Raw genomic sequence first — 19,640 nt, 5'->3', positions numbered from 1 at the left:
GAGAGGTGCACATGTGGGGGAGGGGAATGAGAGAGGTGCACATGTGGGGGAGGGGGATAAGAGAGGTGCACATGTGGGGGAGGGGAATGAGAGAAGTGCACATGTGGGGGAGGGGGATGAGAGATGTGCACATGGGGGGGATGAGAGAGGGGCACATGTGGGGGAGGGGAATGAGAGAGGGGCACATGTGGGGGAGGGGAATGAGAGAGGTGCACATGTGGGGGAGGGGGATGAGAGAGGTGCACATGTGGGGGAGGGGGATGAGAGAGGTGCACATGTGGGGGAGGGGGATGAGAGAGGTGCACATGTGGGGGAGGGGGATGAGAGAGGTGCACATGTGGGGGAGGGGGATGAGAGAGGTGCACATGTGGGGGAGGGGGATGAGAGAGGTGCACATGTGGGGGAGGGGGATGAGAGAGGTGCACATGTGGGGGAGGGGGATGAGAGAGGTGCACATGTGGGGGAGGGGGATGAGAGAGGTGCACATGTGGGGGAGGGGAATGAGAGATGTGCACATGTGGGGGAGGGGGATGAGAGATGTGCACATGGGGGGATGAGAGAGGGGCACATGTGGGGGAGGGGGATGAGAGATGTGCACATGGAGGGGTGAGTGCTGCACATGGAGGGGTGAGAGCTGCACATGGGGGAATTGGGAGAAAATGAGCTGCACATGGGGGAATTGGGAGTAGGGGGATAATGAGCTGCACATAATGAATGTGGGGTGGGGGACAGTAAATGATAAATGATGATGGGGTGGATGGGGTGGGGAGAGCAGGACATGATATAATGAATTGGGGCAGGGGGTGCATGTAAATAATGAATGCGGGGAGCAGGAAGTATAGAGTACGGGGCGTTGCGGATGCAGGAGTGTAACTGGTAACAAATTGGCGGAAAGAGTAGAGGTTCTAATTAAATTATATATTAAGTGCCTATTTACAGTTAATGGGGGCACCGTGGTGGATTACAATTTATAATTGGAATGGTAGGTTGTATAATAACTAACCATATATTGATGGTGGATGCACGTCTGTATTCAGCTGCGTAATGTAGAAGTTGGGGAATGTGCTCTAGATAACTGTTATTTTATGCAGAGACGAGTCCTGGCTGGAAGACGTGATGGCGGTCTGTGCTGGATGAAGGAGAAAAGCGAAGATGAAGGACTTCACCTAGAGACGTCACCAGTGAGTCAGTGTATTACATGTACACTTACACTATATACTATGTACCGGGCTCCTGTGTATAATGTCACTGGTGATCACTGTATTACCTGTACACTGACACTATATACAGAGCTCCTGTGTATAATGTCACTGGTGATCACTAGATTACCTGGACACTTACATTATACATACCATGTATAGAGCTCCCGTGTATAATGACACTTATGGTAATATTAGTAATGTGGTGGTAATATTAGTAATGTGGTGGTAATATGTGGTCTGGTCATGGTGTGGCAGTTTTTCCCCCTTCTGTGTGGTATTATTCGGTCACTATGTTGTGGTAATATGTGGTCTGGTCATGGTGTGGCGGTATTCCCTGTATGTGGTATTATTGGTCATTTTAAAAAAAAATGTATATGACACATTCCCTTAAAGAAAACTAAATAAAAATATATCTAAAAAGAGTATTGGATATTTTAAGAAAATTTTAATAGGTTAGAGTAGGGCCCTGCCAGAAGAGTCTACCTTATCGTGGTGGCGGCTTTAAAAATCTTTTGGCCAAAACAAAAGCTGATGGCTATGCATGTGGCACCGTCTGGTGGCAGCGACGTGGACGAGCGCCAGGATTCTGCAGGGATCGCATGGGGGTAAGTATAACAAGTTTTATTTGTTTTAAATACAAGTAGTTAACTAGGAGTGGGGGGGATGAGAGATGCACATGGGGGGGATGAGAGATGCACATGGGGGGGGTGAGAGATGCACATGGGGGGGATGAGAGATGCACATGGGGGGGGATGAGAGATGCACATGGGGGGGGGATGGGAGATGCACATGGGGGGGATGAGAGCTGCACATGGGGGGGATGAGAGCTGCACATGGGGCGGATGAGAGCTGCACATGGGGCGGATGAGAGCTGCACATGGGGCGGATGAGAGCTGCACATGGGGGGGATGAGAGCTGCACATGGGGGGGCGAGAGATGCACATGGGGGGGGTTATGTTTAGATAACTTTGTTGCCTTATGAAGCGCAGGGGGGGGGGCCCAAAAAATTTCTTGCACAGGGGCCCACTACAGTCTGTGTCCGCCCCTGGGAAGGAGGACTACTGAGGGAGATCCGACTGCTGGAGTCTCCAGTGGACCTGACGCGGTTTTCCTTCGGTGAGGACAAACCAGTGGAGGAGACCAAGAGGAGGAAGAGGAAGACCGGAGGAGCCGCACAGGAGGTGGTGAGTTACAAGTATATACCAATGTCTGATGTTGCGCCTGCCACCTTCTGTTTAAACCCCACCAAACCTAAAGGCACGGGCTCTGCAGTGGGCTCGAGGCAGAGGCAAGGTGGGGAGAGGAGAAGGACGTCCGGCGATGCTGCCATCTGTGCGGGGAACAGTGCAGGGGGCGAGGCAGTGGAGGTACTCACAGCGCCGGACATAGGAAGTTCTGTGGAGTTTCCCACCCTGCCCTCTGCGGCTAAGCCGGTTATCACCGGGGCCGGGGGGGCAGGGAGGGATGTGAAAAACACCTCTGCGAGGAACACTGCTGCGACAGGGGGGCAGTGTGCCCCAGCGCCCAAAAAGAACACTAAGACCCCAAAGTCTGTGGGTGCAGGGCGGGCAGAGGTGCCGAGAAAACAGTCTGCCCAGCACAAGGACCAAAATGCTGCAGTAGGGGGGCGGGGCGGTCCAGCAGACGACCTGCAGAAAGCCAGCAGCAACCAAAGGGAAACGGGTGTGGTGCTGCAGGGAAAGGAGTCTCTGGAAGTGCTCCCCTCCCCCGGCCCAGCAGGTGTGAGTGCAGAGACACCAGACACAAGGGAGGAAGGAATGGAGGTGACTGTGGAAGGTGTAGAGAACAGCAGAGGTAATGGGGTGACAAGTAAAGAGAATAGAAATAGTGGTGCAGTGAATGATGGGAGTAATGGTGCAGCAGATGGTGAGAGTAATGGTGGAGCAAATGATGAGAGTAGTAGGAATGGTGGAATTAGTGGTACAGTGAATGATGATGCAGCAAATGGTGGGGGTAGTGGTGCAGTGAATGATGATGTAGCAAATGGTGGGGGTAGTGGTGGAATGAATGCTGGGAGTTGTGGGAATGGTGGGAGTTGTGGTGTAGCAAATGTTGGGGGTAGTGGTGTAATGAATGGTGGGAGTAATGGTCCTGCGAATGGTGTGAGTAGTAGTGGAGTGAACGATGGGAGTATTGGTCCTGCGAATGGTGTGAATAGTACTGGAGTGAATGGTGGGAGCAGCACTGGTGTTGGTGGGGGGGAAGTAGGCGCTGGTCCCGCTGCCCCCCCAGCATTGGCGGGGGCTTCAGCCCAAAGCTATTCAGGAGCTGTCAGTGCTGGGGGTAGTAGTGCGCCCTCGTCTGGTGGCCCTGGGGATGGTGACTTGCAACAGCAGCTCCTGGACGCCCTGAGGAGAGGGGAGAGCTCCATCACTGTAGAGGGGAGGGAGGTTGATCTGTCTTTCTGGATTGAGAGACATGGTCTTTCAGCCTTCCGAGATAGAGGGGCAGAGACTGTCTGGTCTCTGCCGACAACGGGGCAGAGGAGTAACCGTAGGAACGTGGTCCGTCTCCAGTGGGTAAGCAAGGATGCCTGTCCTGATAGGTCGAAGGTGGTTGAGCTCCTGCTGGGGATGGGCTTTGCGGCATATGACATCTTTGCCTTGATCCATCCCTACGGGACCTCCTACTTCGATGTCAGCTTCGTGAGACCGGAGGGCCTTGAGCTTTTCTGGTCTCGCCATGAGCTGGCTCGGAGTCGCCCCGAATGGCATGGTCTCTTTCCCCTGGCAATAACCCGCCAAGATTCAGTCAGGAAAGTGACCGTTTTGACTAGTAACGAGTCGCTTTCCTGTATGGACATTACCACCTGGGTGAGTCGATACGGAGAGGTCACCAATATTCCCGAAAAGAATCTGGATGACCATGGTATCTGGTCAGGGGCCTGGACCTTCATGGTGAGATTGAAGGTTTCGGGAAACACTGTTACCCATATCCCCTCCTCAACCTTTTTGGGGAGGGATAGGATCTTGATTTTCTACCGGAGGCAGCCTAAGGTCTGTCACAGGTGCGGTAGTCCCACACACTTCAGTGCGCAGTGTACCACCCAGAAATGCGCACTGTGTGGGGACCTCGGTCATCTTGCTGCTGCCTGTTGCAGGATTAGGTGTAACTTGTGTGGTGACCTCGGTCAACCGTTCAGTCGCTGTCCGCGTTCCTTCGCCAATGCGGTCCTGAAAGCGGCGAGTGCGGGACAGGCGAAAGCTGGAACTAATCTTGCCGGTGAAGGGACCAGTAGGGGCGGGGGAGGCAGGGAACCGGTGAGGAGCAAGCTGCCGCCATCCACCATCAGGCGGCAGGAGAAGCGCCGTGGGGACAGGGGGCAGGGAGTAATGTCCCTAAACTCTGACCCAGGTACTTCACTTGCAGCTGAGGATCCTAAAGACAGCGAATTGAGCGAGGAAGTCAAGAGACTTGAAAGGGAAGAGCGAGAGGACGCCACGTCTTCCCAGGAACCCTCTTCTGGTGACAGTCTAGATGAGGGAGAGGGGGAGTGGTCACAGAAAAAGAGTAACAGGAAAACGGCCAGAGGTAGGAGGGGGACCAGGTCTCGAGCTGCCTCTTTGGAGTGCGACCCCTCTGACTCTCTGGCCGTGATCCAGGCGCCATTGGAGGGTTCAGCTGCCCCCCCTCTGGTGGATCTCTCCAACCGGTTCGGGGCTCTCCAGGACCTCCCTCTGGAGGGGGGAAATGGGGACCCGGGGCCGGAGGTTGCGGACAAGGTGGTTGGGGCTCAGGAGATGGCTGGGTCTTCCTCTCGGGGGGCAAATACAAAGCCCTCTGGGGGGACGACTAACCCAGGACCACCAGACGAGGGCAAGAATGTATGTAAGGAGAGAATGGACGAGTCTGTTTGTCTTAAGCGCACTAAAAACCCGTCATTATCGGAGGAAGAGGTTGGGACTGTCAGTGGTGGGAAGAAAAAGGCTATCTAATTCAATCAATCATGATGGCGGCACCCACCCCGTTGACGCTGGCAACTATTAATGTTTGCAGCATAAAGTCAGATGCGGCAAGGTACACGGCCTTTCATTTTCTCGGCCAACTTGACGCCGACATTTTGTTTTTGCAGGAGACCAGGTTGACCGATATATCAACCTTGCATAAAGCAAGGCGGGAGTGGAGGCATGGGCCCTCCTACTGGTCTCTTGCGGCCGAGCCGTATAGCGGGGTGGCGGTCCTTTTTAAGACCGCAGCGGTTGAATGCAGACGAGTGATCGAATTAGAAATGGGGAGATGCTTAATCCTAGATGTCTCCATGGGGGGACAAGAGCTTCGGCTCATTAACATCTATGGTTCCCAGTCCAAGTGGGACCGCAAATGTCTCTTCCTGAAGATCAAACCTTTTTTTATTTTCGAGTCGGCAGGTGGTCTTCGGAGGGGATTTCAACAATGTCACGAGATCCTGTGATAGAGGAGGTTCCGGAGACCGGCTGGCTTATGACTGCGTCGCGTTAAACAGGATAGTGAGTGAGGCTCGCCTGGTGGATGTCCACATCCGGCACAACCTGGGCGACATGGGATTCACCTTTTTTAGAGGTAGTCAGTGCAGGTCTAGGCTAGACAGGTTTTATTTGAAGGAGGAGGCCGTCTCTTCACCGTTGTCGGTTGTGGAGGTGGAGTTCTCCGATCACTGTTTGAATATGTTTTCTCTGAACGTTACAGAGACTCCTCGGATGGGAAGAGGCTATTGGAAGCTGAATTCGTCACTCCTTGAGGAAGAAGCTGTGAGACGGTCTTTTGAGGAATTCTTTCAGAGCCAGGTACCATTGCTGGGCCTAAGTAACACTAAGTCAGAGTGGTGGGAGATGTTCAAACATCGGGTGGCGAGATTCTTCCGGCAGCTCTCGAACCTCAGAAGCCTGAACAGGGATCGCCTGTATCAGAGCCTGAGGAGGAAACTCGAGCATCTTGTCTCGACTGGAGGTAGCCGCGAGGAGATCTCCAGAGTGAAGTCCTTGCTGAAGAGGTGTCAGTACGATAGGCACGCATCTTTGGTTTTCGAGAGGGACTACGGGAAGTACTGCTCGCCCGACCCTTACAGAAACTGTAAGATGTCAGTGAATAGTAAGATTGTGACGGGGCTGGTGGACAGTACGGGGTCCCTGAGAAGGTCCAGATCAGGGATCTTGGAGGTCGTCAGTTCCTACTACTCGCACCTCTTGGGAAGGAGGGAGCTTGATCGTGACGGGATGTCGGCTTTCCTGGCTGAATCCGTTCCTGAGCCAGGGACTGACCTCTCGCTGGGCGATTTGGCAGAAGCGATCAAAGAAGAGGAAGTGAGACTGGCGATCGATGGGCTTAGGCCCAAAAAGTCACCAGGTCCGGATGGCTTAACATCCGAGTTCTTTAGGACCTTTAGGGACTCTTTGGTCCCCTTCTTGACTCAGGTGTTTAACGAGTGTCTCTCCTCGGGCACTCTGCCGAGATCATTAAGGAGGTCAGCTTTGATCATTTTGTCAAAGGGTAAGGATCCGTCACGCATTGAGAACTGGCGTCCCATAGCACTTCTCAATGTGGACAGGAAGATTTTGGCTAAGATACTTTTCAACAGGCTGGTGAAGTTTGCACCCCTGCTCCTTTCGGAGGTTCAGCACTGTTGCGTTCCTGGCCGTAGCACTTTTAGTGCTGTTCTAGGTGTCCGAGAGGCCGTGGAGCAAGGCAGGGCGGGCCTCTGGAAGGGGTTCTTGCTGACCCTGGATCAGGCAAAAGCCTTTGATCGGGTTAACCACGAGTACCTCTGGTCCACTCTTTTGAGGTATGGTCTGCCTGGAGGGTTTGTGGACTGGCTTAAGACCTTGTATGCAGGGGCTGAGACTTTCCCTCTGGTGAATGGGTGGATTGGACGACCTTTCGGGGTAGGATCCGGTGTCCGTCAGGGCTGTCCTCTTAGCCCTTTGCTTTACGCGTTTGCGATCGATCCCTTCCTCAGAAGGATCGATTGTGGACCGTTGGCGGGGGTGCGGATGGGCGGGGCGGCGCCGGAGGCTATCCTGAGGGTGGTGGCCTACGCGGATGATGTCACCGTCTTTGTTTCTTCGCAAGAGGAGGCAGTGGTGGTGATGTCAGAAGTGGAACGCTACTCGGAGGCATCCGGGTCCAAGGTCAACCAGGATAAGTGTGAGAGTCTCTGGCTGGGAGGCGGAGATCCCGGGTTTGATCTTCCGGACACCCTCCCCGAACCCCAAGAACATGCCAAAGTCCTGGGCATCGAATTCGGCCAGGGTGATTACCCCACGAAAAACTGGGAAGGCAGAATCAAAGGTGTCACCCAAAGAGTGGACCAATGGAGGGGTTGGTCTTTGACCCTGAGGGAAAGGGTTGGCCTGTGCAAAGCTTTCCTGCTCCCCTTGCTAATCTACCTGGGCAGCGTCTGTGTCTTGCCAGAGCCTCTCTCGCCACGGGTCTACAGTCTGTTCTTCCAGATGTTATGGGGGAACAGAATGAACCTAGTCAAGCGGGAGGTCACTTACCGCACGAGGAGACTAGGGGGTTTGAATATGGTGAACCCCGTGGTGTTCCTAGTGAACACCTTCTTGAAAGTGAACGTGGCAAACCTCTGGAAAGAGAGGGCTCCTCCGTGGGTATTCTCCTGCAAGGGATGGTTTCAGCCTTTCTTCCAGGAATGGGAGACAGGGGGAAGATTGAAGGATCTTCGCACACCACACGGGCATCTCCCGGCTTATGTTACCCCGGTTCTGAAAATGATCCGCCGGTGGGGTCTGGGAATGTGGGAGGTGAGGTCCCTCCCGAGGAAACTCCTCGATATGAGGGTCTTGCTTTCTCATTTTCAGAGTCCATTGGCCCTCAAAGACGGCCCAAGTCGGGATCTGGAGGTTGGGTTGAGTTTGTTAAATTCTAGCAGGATCCCCGAGAAGTACTGGGACTTGACTTGGCGCTGCTTCCATGGTAAGCTGTATGTGAGGGACAATTTGAAGTTCAGGAGCTCCGAGGACAGGAATTGCCCCCGTGAGGCTTGTGCCAACGTGTTGGAAAGCATGGAGCACTTCCTGCTTCATTGTCCCTTTAATACAGAGGTGTACAACAGGGTGGGGGCTTCCATTGGTTGGCCGCGGCTGGCTACTCTGTCCTACGCCGGGTGGGCCTATGGAGCGTTCGGAGACCTTGGGAGAAGGGACCGAGACACTTTATTCATAGTCAGCGCAGTGGTGAGGTATTTCACGTGGAACGCACGAGTTTTAGTCTCGACGCAGAGTAAAATCCTCCATGTAGATGAAGTCTGTAGGAACATCCTAGGTGACCTGGTGAAGGTACGTTCTCTGGAGTATGAAAGACTGGGTGCCCGGAGGGCGGCCCGTCTCTGGAGGGGCTTTTCCTTCAGGGTGCCTTAGTCCGGTAGTACTCCTATATCCTGGTGGTGGGCTGATGTCTTTCCACCCTAGATTTTTGTTTTGTATTTCTGTCTCCTGAATAGAAGGTTTGCCGGCTTCGAACTTGAGCCTTGGATGGTGAGTGTGTAGGTTGTGTTCTGTATATATTGTATATAATGTATAATAGGGGTTTTTAGTTAGGTTGGGTGGGGGATTTGGGGGGGGGGGGGGGTTCTTCATCAGCGGTGATAAGAGGACTGATCTGGCCTGGTCCAGGCCCCGCCTGGGGAAAAACTTTGGGGCCTGATCCTAGCTCGGAGTAATCCTGAACTTTGTGGCCATAGCTGGATCAGGGGTGGCGGGATAGTTAGTGTAGGTCTGTGTTTTATATATATATTAAAAAATTACAAAATCCAAAAAAAAAAAAAAAAAAGTTTAAAATTGTTCATGTCACTATTGTATATATTGTTATTTTTGGTTTTCTGTGGTGTGAATGAGGTGCGGTAAGGGGGTGACTGTAAGGTCAAGCAGTGGGACCAGTAGGTTAGTGTTAGTTCCCGGTTGTATATATGTTATATTAGGTTTAGTGTTTTATTGTATATAATCTTGTATATAGGACGGTGTTTTATGTGTATATAGGACGGTGTGAGCGTTGTGTGGGATTGTATATAGTAGTATGAATGAAGCTGGGCCGGGGGTTTTATAGGTTTTATAATATTTATTTCCTGTATATATATATATTCCTGCGGTGATTTATTTTGTTTCTATTTTCTGTGATTTGTCGTCTTGTTTTGTTCTTATGTTCGGTGTCCTGTAATGTATTATTGTTCTGTCATGTACTGTACTTATTCTATCAATAAAAAAAAGACCTGCAGCGTATATATACAGGACAGGAGGAGTGGTACTGTGCAGTGTATATATACAGGAGGAGTGGTACTGTGCAGTGTATATATACAGGACAGGAGGAGTGGTACTGTGCAGTGTATATATACAGGACAGGAGGAGTGGTACTGTGCAGTGTGTATATACAGGACAGGAGAAGTGGTACTGTGCAGTGTATATATACAGGACAGGAGGAGTGGTACTGTGCAGTGTGTATATACAGGACAGGAGGAGTGGTACTGTGCAGTGTATATATACAGGACAGGAGGAGTGATACTGTGCAGTGTATATATACACAGGACAGGAGGAGTGGTACTGTGCAGTGTATATATACAGGACAGGAGGAGTGGTACCGTGCAGTGTATATATACAGGACAGGAGGAGTGGTACCGTGCAGTGTATATATACAGGACAGGAGGAGTGGTACCGTGCAGTGTATATATACAGGACAGGAGGAGTGGTACTGTGCAGTGTATATATACAGGACAGGAGGAGTGGTACTGTGCAATGTATATATACAGGACAGGAGGAGTGGTACTGTGCAGTGTATATATACAGGACAGGAGGAGTGGTACTGTGCAGTGTATATATACAGGACAGGAGGAGTGGTACTGTGCAGTGTATATATACAGGAGAAGAGGAGTGGTACTGTGCAGTGTATATATACAGGAGAAGAGGAGTGGTACTGTGCAGTGTATATATATACAGGAGAAGAGGAGTGGTACTGTGCAGTGTATATATACAGGACAGGAGGAGTGGTACTGTGCAGTGTATATATACAGGACAGGAGGAGTGGTACTGTGCAGTGTATATATACAGGACAGGAGGAGTGGTACTGTGCAGTGTATATATACAGGACAGGAGGAGTGGTACTGTGCAGTGTATATATACAGGAGAGGAGGAGTGGTACTGTGCAGTGTATATATACAGGACAGGAGGAGTGGTACTGTGTAGTGTATATATACAGGACAGGAGGAGTGGTACTGTGCAGTGTATATATACAGGAGAGGAGGAGTGGTACTGTGCAGTGTATATATACAGGACAGGAGGAGTGGTACTGAGCAGTGTATATATACAGGACAGGAGGATTGGTACTGTGCAGTGTATATGTACAGGACAGGAGGAGTGGTACTGTGCAGTGTATATATACAGGAGAAGAGGAGTGGTACTGTGCAGTGTATATATACAGGAGAAGAGGAGTGGTACTGTGCAGTGTATATATACAGGACAGGAGGAGTGGTACTGTGCAGTGTATATATACAGGACAGGAGGAGTGGTACTGTGCAGTGTATATATACAGGACAGGAGGAGTGGTACTGTGCAGTGTATATATACAGGACAGGAGGAGTGGTACTGTGCAGTGTATATATACAGGACAGGAGGAGTGGTACTGTGCAGTGTATATATACAGGACAGGAGGAGTGGTACTGTGTAGTGTATATATACAGGACAGGAGGAGTGGTACTGTGCAGTGTATATATACAGGACAGGAGGAGTGGTACTGTGCAGTGTATATATACAGGACAGGAGGAGTGGTACTGTGTAGTGTATATATACAGGACAGGAGGAGTGGTACTGTGCAGTGTATATATACAGGACAGGAGGAGTGGTACTGTGCAGTGTATATATACAGGACAGGAGGAGTGGTACTGTGCAGTGTATATATACAGGACAGGAAGAGTGGTACTGAGCAGTGTATATAGACAGGACAGGAGGAGTGGTACTGTGCAGTGTATATATACAGGAGAGGAGGAGTGGTACTGTGCAGTGTATATATACAGGAGAGGAGGAGTGGTACTGTGCAGTGTATATATACAGGACAGGAGGAGTGGTACTGTGCAGTGTATATATACAGGACAGGAGGAGTGGTACTGTGCAGTGTATATATACAGGACAGGAGGAGTGGTACTGTGCAGTGTATATATACAGGACAGGAGGAGTGGTACTGTGCAGTGTATATATACAGGACAGGAGGAGTGGTACTGTGCAGTGTATATATACAGGACAGGAGGAGTGGTACTGTGCAGTGTATATATACAGGACAGGAGGAGTGGTACTGTGCAGTGTATATATACAGGAGAGGAGGAGTGGTACTGTGCAGTGTATATATACAGGACAGGAGGAGTGGTACTGTGCAGTGTATATATACAGGAGAGGAGGAGTGGTACTGTGCAGTGTATATATACAGGACAGGAGGAGTGGTACTGTGCAGTGTATATATACAGGAGAGGAGGAGTGGTACTGTGCAGTGTATATATACACAGAACAAGAGCAGATGATGGGAGTTATCCTGTCCGCTGGCCTTCCTGACATTTCTCTCTGGCTGCATGTATGATGAGCCGTGTATAATGCAGCACGCACAGTTCATGCCATTACCCACAATGCCCGGCTGCAGTGCCGCGCTGTATGCTGTGCTCACTGTATACATAGATCTCCACCGCTCGCTCCTCGGTGCTTCTGATGAGAGCTCTTTCTGTTGCTGGGCAGATCTGGAGAATTACAACCTCGAGCTTCTTATAAATGTAAAGGTGGCAGCAAAGCCACATCCTATAATCTCCCCCATCATCCCCCACCAGTGTCCAAGGGAACAAACTACACTAATCATAATTAAATGGAAGCAAAATACATGGCTGTGTCTCCACTGTAGAGGCTTCAGCGACAGGCAAAGGACAGCATGGCAAGTTGTTTTGGGTGTTCCCGGTATGACTCAATCAGGGGGTCACTGGTTTTCCTGCCTTAGGTAATAACCACCGCATAATGGAAACAGCCACCAGACCCGACATATCCCGTGGGACACCCCACCAGACCACCGTAGTATACCGAGAACACTCCTACAAGACCTGCCATATACCGGGAACACCCCACAAGACCTGCCATATACCGGGAACACCCCACAAGACCCGCCGTATACCGGGGACACCCCACAAGACCTGCAGTATATGGAGAACACCCCACAAGACCTGGTATATACCGAGAACACCCCACAAGACACACCGTATACCGGGAACACCCCACAAGACCTGCCGTATACCGAGAACACCCCACAAGACCTGCTATATACCGGGAACACCCCACAAGACCGGCTATATACTGGGAACACCCCACAAGACCTGCCTTATACTGGGAACACCCCACAAGACCTGCTGCATACCGGAAACACCCCACAAGACCTGCTGTATACCAGGAACACCCCCACAAGACCTGCCGTATACCAGGAACACCCCACAAGCCCGGCTGCATACTGGGAACACCCCACAAGACCTGCCGTATACCAGGAACACCCCACAAGACCTGCCATATACCGGGGACGCCCCGCTGTATACCGGAAACACCCCACAAGACCTGCTGTATACCAGGAACACCCCACAAGACCTGCCGTATACCGGGGACACCCCACAAGACCTGCCGTATACCAGGAACACCCCACAAGACCTGCTGTATACCAGGAACACCCCACAAGACCTACTGTATACCGGAAACACCCCACAAGACCTGCCGTATACCAGGAACACCCCACAAGCCCAGCTGCATACCGGAAACACCCCACAAGACCTGCTGTATACCAGGAACACCCCACAAGACCTGCTGTATACCAGGAACACCCCACAAGACCTGCTGTATACCGGAAACACCCCACAAGACCTGCTGTATACCAGGAACACCCCACAAGACCTGCCGCATACCAGGAACACCCCACAAGACCTGCCGTATACCAGGAACACCCCACAAGACCTGCTGTATACCAGGAACACCCTACAAGACCTGCTGTATACCAGAAACACCCCACAAGACCTGCCGTATACCAGGAACACCCCACAAGACCTGCTGTATACCGGAAACACCCCACAAGACCTGCTGTATACCAGGAACACCCCACAAGACCTGCCGCATAGCAGGAACACCCCACAAGACCTGCCGTATACCAGGAACACCCCACAAGACCTGCTGTATACCAGGAACACCCTACAAGACCTGCTGTATACCAGAAACACCCCACAAGACCTGCCGTATACCAGGAACACCCCACAAGCCCAGCTGCATACCGGAAACACCCCACAAGCCCTGCCGTATACCGGGAACACCCCACAAGCCCCGCTGTATACTGTCTGGCTGTTTTGGAGGTGCTCTGACATCTCGGCCTGGCCCTTGTCGCTCACATCCGGACGGCTGCACTTTTCCTTTGCTTCTGACATATCAGTCTGGGTGAATCGGGCCGGATCGATATCATGCTGAAGCTTCAGGGCTGATGGCAGAGGGGTTTCACATCTGCCCCGGCTCCTCATGTGAATTCTCTCCTGCAGTTTGTAGGTTTCTGAGTAATAATTGGAGAATGTTGCGGGTGACATCCACAAGTCTCAGCCCCGTGTATGGTCGTGCTCTCTGCATTTCCTCCAGCCGCTTCATGTTCTTCTCTGATGAGATGAGACTATTGGGAAGCGTTCCCCTCGCTCCTCTCTGCAGGGGTTGGCTTATGCTCTGCCTGTGACATGCGGAGTACAGCTGCACTGTGCGCAGTCCGCAGCCTCTCCTGGGCCGGAGATCTGTGATCACGTGATCTGGCCACACCCCTATGTGATGCATTATGGGACATTGTAAAGTGGGGAGGCATGATGCATTGCTTCTTCTTGAGCTCCCCTATTATTTATATATTAGGGATTTATCTCCATGTTAAATAGGGAAGGCCACATAGATTTTTGGCCTCATTTTCTTTGCTTGGTGGCGGGCGCCTGGACCTAGTGGCCCCTGAGCAGCCACATGATATCTTCACAGGAAGACTGGCTGGGATATTGCACATGTCACCTGTGAGAACGGCAATGCCAACCAATCAATGCAGCGATCCGAGAGATTACCTGCGTCTGCTGCCCCTGTGATTAGGGTGAGATCCGCTGCCTGCAAAAGTCTGACCTCACTGCAAATCACAGGCCCAGCGGATCAGCAGTCCCACACACACTGATATTAACTATTTCCTGGCCAGATTCATCACAACATTTCCACTCAGATTGTTTTCAGTTTACCTAATCCTGAGATCTGTAATCCTCCCACCATAATCCTCCTCAATCATTTCCCTCTGACCATAACCCTCCGTGACTATAATCCTGCCTAACCATAACCCTCCGTGACTATAATCCTGCCTAACCATAACCCTCCGTGACTATAATCCTGCCCAACCATAATCCTCTCCAACTATAATCCTGCCCAACCATAATCCTCTCCAACTATAATCCTGCCCAACCATAATCCTCTCCAACTATAATCCTGCCCAACAATAATCCTCCCCGACTATAATCCTGCCCAACCATAATCCTCCCCGACTATAATCCTGCCCAACCATAATCCTCCCCGACTATAATCCTGCCCAAATATAATCCTCTCCAACTATAATCCTGCCCAACCATAACCCTCTCCGACTATAATCCTGCCCAACCATAATCCTCCCCGACTATAATCCTGCCCAACCATAATCCTCTCCAACTATAATCCTGCCCAACCATAATCCTCTCCAACTATAATCCTGCCCAACCATAACCCTCTCCGACTATAATCCTGCCCAACCATAATCCTCCCCGACTATAATCCTGCCCAACCATAATCCTCCCCGACTATAACCCTGCCTGACTATAATCCTGCCCAACCATAACCCTGCCCGACTATAATCCTGCCCAACCATAACCCTCTCCGACTATAATCCTGCCCAACCATAACCCACCCTGACTATAATCCTGCCCAACCATAACCCTCTCCGACTATAATCCTGCCCAACCATAACCCTCTCCGACTATAATCCTGCCCAACCATAATCCTCCCCGACTATAATCCAGCCCAACCATAATCCTCCCCGACTATAACCCTGCCTGACTATAATCCTGCCCAACCATAACCCTCCCAGAACCATAACCCTCCATGACTATAATCTTGCCCAACCATAACCCTCCCCGTATATAATCCTCCCAACCATAACCCTCCCTGACCATAACCCTCCACAACTACAATCCGGCCCGATCATAACCCTACCCGACTATAATCCTGTATAACTAGGAATTTGGGAAAGATGGGTGACACACAACATAGCTGTCATTACAAATCCCCTTCGCCCCTTGGTTTCCCATCCGCGTGATATTTTTAACCCATGCTTGCCAATTTTCAGGCAAGCCCACTAACTCTCTCCTTGACCTCACCCTTTTCTGGAACACCCCCACACACCTTTGCATAAAATAAAATAAAACGTTATGGAAACGCTGATTTCCAGTTTTGGGGAAGATTTTCCAAGTCTTTCAGGAGCCTGAAAAGATTCCCGTCGTCTACAAGTGTCCTGGGAGAATTGGCGTGTATGTTTAATCCCCTCCTGTATTCGCCCTGGACCACGCCCATTTAGGGCTTACATTTTGGAAGGCCGGCAGTTACTATGTCACCGGCATTCTAGAACACTGACGTGCCACCCGCCTAGTTATACACATACGTCCTCGTCCTCCGCACCCTTCTACGGCCCGACAGACGACCACAATGGGCTGTGTATTGGTGGCCATATTGCCAGAATAATTAATAATCAGCAGAACAAAACTGATTGCGGTGACAGTAGAGGGCGACTCAAGGGCTTCACCTATTACCGAGGGTTTAGTTTATGTTTTGCTGTGAGACTCTTTAAATTCAGACCTGAGCCAACAAGCGTCCGGAGGAGACATGACAGCAGGATGTGATTTTACGACCAATCTAGTGACTCTTCCTGACCCCTTTTAGTGAATCAATAAAAATGTTCTTTCCCTCGTAGATGCAGGTCCACGGCCTCGGGGAAACACAACGCTATGCTGACCACCACACCGCACGGCGAAGGGGCAACCACTGGGGCAAAACACAAAGTTATGTGACTCTGCGGTGATTATCAGTAAAAGTGACAGCAGAATGAGCAGACTCACGATTTGAAGTGATTCATCAGCGATCCCACCAATTCACCCACACGGCTCTCATTTGCCGGATTCACACTGTGTAGGCAGAAGACCATGTCCTCGTTCTTCTGGGTGTGAAGGATCACTAGCTGGTCCGGACCTCCCGTGAGGCTCAATCCTGTGACCTGGGAGAAGGCAGAAATCAGACAATGAGATTTATTGTGTCTTCACTGAGAAATGCAGACTGGATCTTATCATGTATCTCTGTATACAGGGAGCTCCCCCTAGTGGTGGCTGCAGACAGGATCTTATCATGTATCTCTGTATACAGGGTGCTCCCCCTAGTGGTGGCTGCAGACAGAATCTTATCATGTATCTCTGTATACAGGGAGCTCCCCCTAGTGGTGACTGCAGACAGAAACTTATCATGTATCTCTGTATACAGGGTGCTCCCCCTAGTGATGGCTGCAGACAGAATCTTATCATGTATCTCTGTATACAGGGAGCTCCCCCTAGTGATGGCTGCAGACAGAATATTATCATGTATCTTTGTATACAGGGAGCTCCCCCTAGTGGTGGCTGCAGACAGAATCTTATCATGTATCTGTATACAGGGAGCTCCCCCTAGTGGTGGCTGCAGACAGAATCTTATCATGTATCTCAGTATACAGGGAGCTCCCCATAGTGGTGGCTGCAGACAGGATATTATCATGTATCTTTGTATACAGGGAGCTCCCCCTAGTGGTGGCTGCAGACAGAATCTTATCATGTATCTCAGTATACAGGGAGCTCCCCATAGTGGTGGCTGCAGACAGGATATTATCATGTATCTTTGTATACAGGGAGCTCCCCCTAGTGGTGGATGCAGACAGAATCTTATCATGTATCTCTGTATACAGGGAGCTCACCCTAGTGGTGTCTGCAGACCGGATCTTATCATGTATCTCTGTATACAGGGAGCTCCCCCTAGTGGTGGCTGCAGACAGAATCGTATTATGTATCTCTGTATACAGGGAGCTCCCCCTAGTGGTGGCTGCTGACAGGATCTTATCATGTATCTCTGTATACAGGGAACTCCCCCTAGTGGTGGCTGCAGACAGAATCTTATGTATCTCTGTATACAGGGAGCTCCCCCTAGTGGTAGCTGCAGCCAGAATCTTATGTATCTCTGTGTTCAGGGAGCTCTCCCTAATGGTAGCTGCAGACAGAATCTTATCATGCATCTCTGTATACAGGGAGCTCCTCCTAGTGGTGGCTGCAGACACGATCTTATCATGTATCTCTGTATACAGGGAGCTCCCCCTAGTGGTGGCGGCAGATAGAATCTTATATATCTCTTTATACAGGGAGCTCCCCCTAGTGGTGGCTGAAGGTAGTATCTTATCACGTATCTCTGTATACAGGGAGCTCCCCCTAGTGGTGGCTGCAGCCAGAATCGTATCATGTATCTCTGTATACAGTGAACCTCCTTCTAGTGATCGATGCAGGTAGGCTCTTATCATATATATCTGTATACAGGGAGCTCCCCCTAGTGGTGGCTGCAGACAGAACCTTATCATGTATCTCTGTATACAGGGAGCTCCCCCTAGTGGTGGCTGCAGACCGAACCTTATCATGTATCTCTGTATAAAGGGAGCTCCTCCTAGTGGTGGATGCAGGTAGTGTCTTATCATGTATCTCTGTATGCAGGGAGGCTTGTGTTTTAATCCTCATATTAATTATCCCTGCTTGCTGTCGATTATAAATCAGCTTGAAAAACTGTCTTGTCATAATGCTTCTCATAGCTTTGGTGGTTGCTTCAGTGCTTTAAATTAGCAGCAATAATCTCTCTACTGTCTTCACAATGTATCACTGTAGATAGTACGTATTAGTCTTGAAGCATGTGTATAAGGAAGGACATCTTTCAGAAAAGATGTGTTTCATGAACTCTTGAATACTGTCCCAAATATTTCAGCATTGTGCGGCACATGATTGCGCCCTCCGGGCACAGCGCAGGGATTACAGGTGACATTTACAGTAAAGTCTCCTTCCTTTTCAGAGTTGTTTTTCTACATTTCTTTCAGATGTCAATGGTCAGTGTCTGGAGAGATCTGACCCAGCGCTGCCTCCGGTCATAGGAATGATAGCAGAATATCAATTGTGGACAGGCGCCAGGAATCGCCAGCGCTGCCCGTGTTTCCTTACAACATGGCCTTGGCTGTGACTCCCTGCTGAGATCCCGGAGCTCGATGCAGACCCCCTACAGCAGGTGATCAGCAGGGAGCAGTATTGGTGATCCCCGTCAGCCAGCTGCCAATCATCCTAATATCCTAATAATAAAATGTTCTGCAGTGTGATCCACACGGACGTATCTCAGTCCCTGGTTATATACTCTGTATGCCCCCCTGACTCCAGTCAATGCCGAGCAGGCTAAGGGGTAGGCTTCCCTCTATTAGCTCTGACTTCATGGAGGGGTCAGAAGCTCTGTCCAGTATATACTGTGTCGGTGTAGCCTCCCGCCTTCTCCTAATACTCTGTGTAAACTGCAGTAATCTGATTATTAAGTCCATGGAGCTCTGCAGTATCAGTGCTATGAGTGTGCGGGGGGCTCTCAGATGATGTCCCAGCGCTCAGAGTAATTTCATTACTGCAGTTAAATCACATTTCCTCCATATGTTGAGGAAATACTTAAAGAACCAGGAATAAAACTCATCCTGTAAACTTAGGACCTATGCACCGGGGTCCGCCAGGCGATGATCATATACCGGAGTCGCCCATTACAGCCTATAAAGCAGTCATATAAGTATAGGTCCTACAGAGGCCGCAACAGTAAAGAGCGGAAAAAACAAAGGACCCCGCCCCATAATACATGAACAGGCAATGATCAGAGGAAGTGACATACAAACCTATAGACATAGGTTGACATGAATCTATAGCCACCACTAGGGGGAGCAGCCACCGCTGCATACAGGGAGCTCCCCCTAGTGGTGGCTGCAGACAGAATATTATCTTGTATCTCCGTATACAGGGAGCTCCCCCTAGTGGTGGCTGCAGACAGAATCTTAACATGTATCTCTGTATACAGGGAGCTCCCCCTAGTGGTGGTAGCAGACAGAATCTTATCATGTATCTCTGTATACAGGGAGCTCCCCCTAGTGGTGGCTGCAGACAGGATCTTATCATGTATCTCTGTATTCAGGGAGCTCCCCCTAGTGGTGGCTGCAGACAGAATCTTATCTTGTATCTCCGTATACAGGGAGCTCCCCCTAGTGGTGGCCGCAGAGAGAATCTGATCTTGTATCTCTGTATACAGGGAGCTCCCCCTAGTGGTGGCTGCAGACAGA

General features: G+C 50.6%; 1 protein-coding gene across 3 annotated transcripts in view; it reads right to left on the bottom strand.

Annotated features, from left to right (window-relative positions):
- LOC141264775 (unconventional myosin-Ig-like) overlaps nucleotides 1–19,640 on the bottom strand; it is a 443,459-nt gene that overhangs the window by 76,182 nt on the left and 347,637 nt on the right. For all 3 annotated transcript variants that reach the window (XM_073677080.1, XM_073677078.1, XM_073677079.1), the window contains one exon: nucleotides 16,348–16,502. In XM_073677080.1, coding sequence (XP_073533181.1) covers nucleotides 16,348–16,502 — 155 coding nt within the window. The remainder of the gene's footprint in view (nucleotides 1–16,347; nucleotides 16,503–19,640) is intronic.

Source organism: Phyllobates terribilis, unplaced genomic scaffold, assembly GCF_046119375.1.
Source record: "Phyllobates terribilis strain yellow unplaced genomic scaffold, ASM4611937v1 Scaffold_4__5_contigs__length_816908805, whole genome shotgun sequence".
NCBI lineage: Eukaryota > Metazoa > Chordata > Amphibia > Anura > Dendrobatidae > Phyllobates > Phyllobates terribilis.
This window is presented reverse-complemented; position numbering and strand designations above follow the sequence as displayed.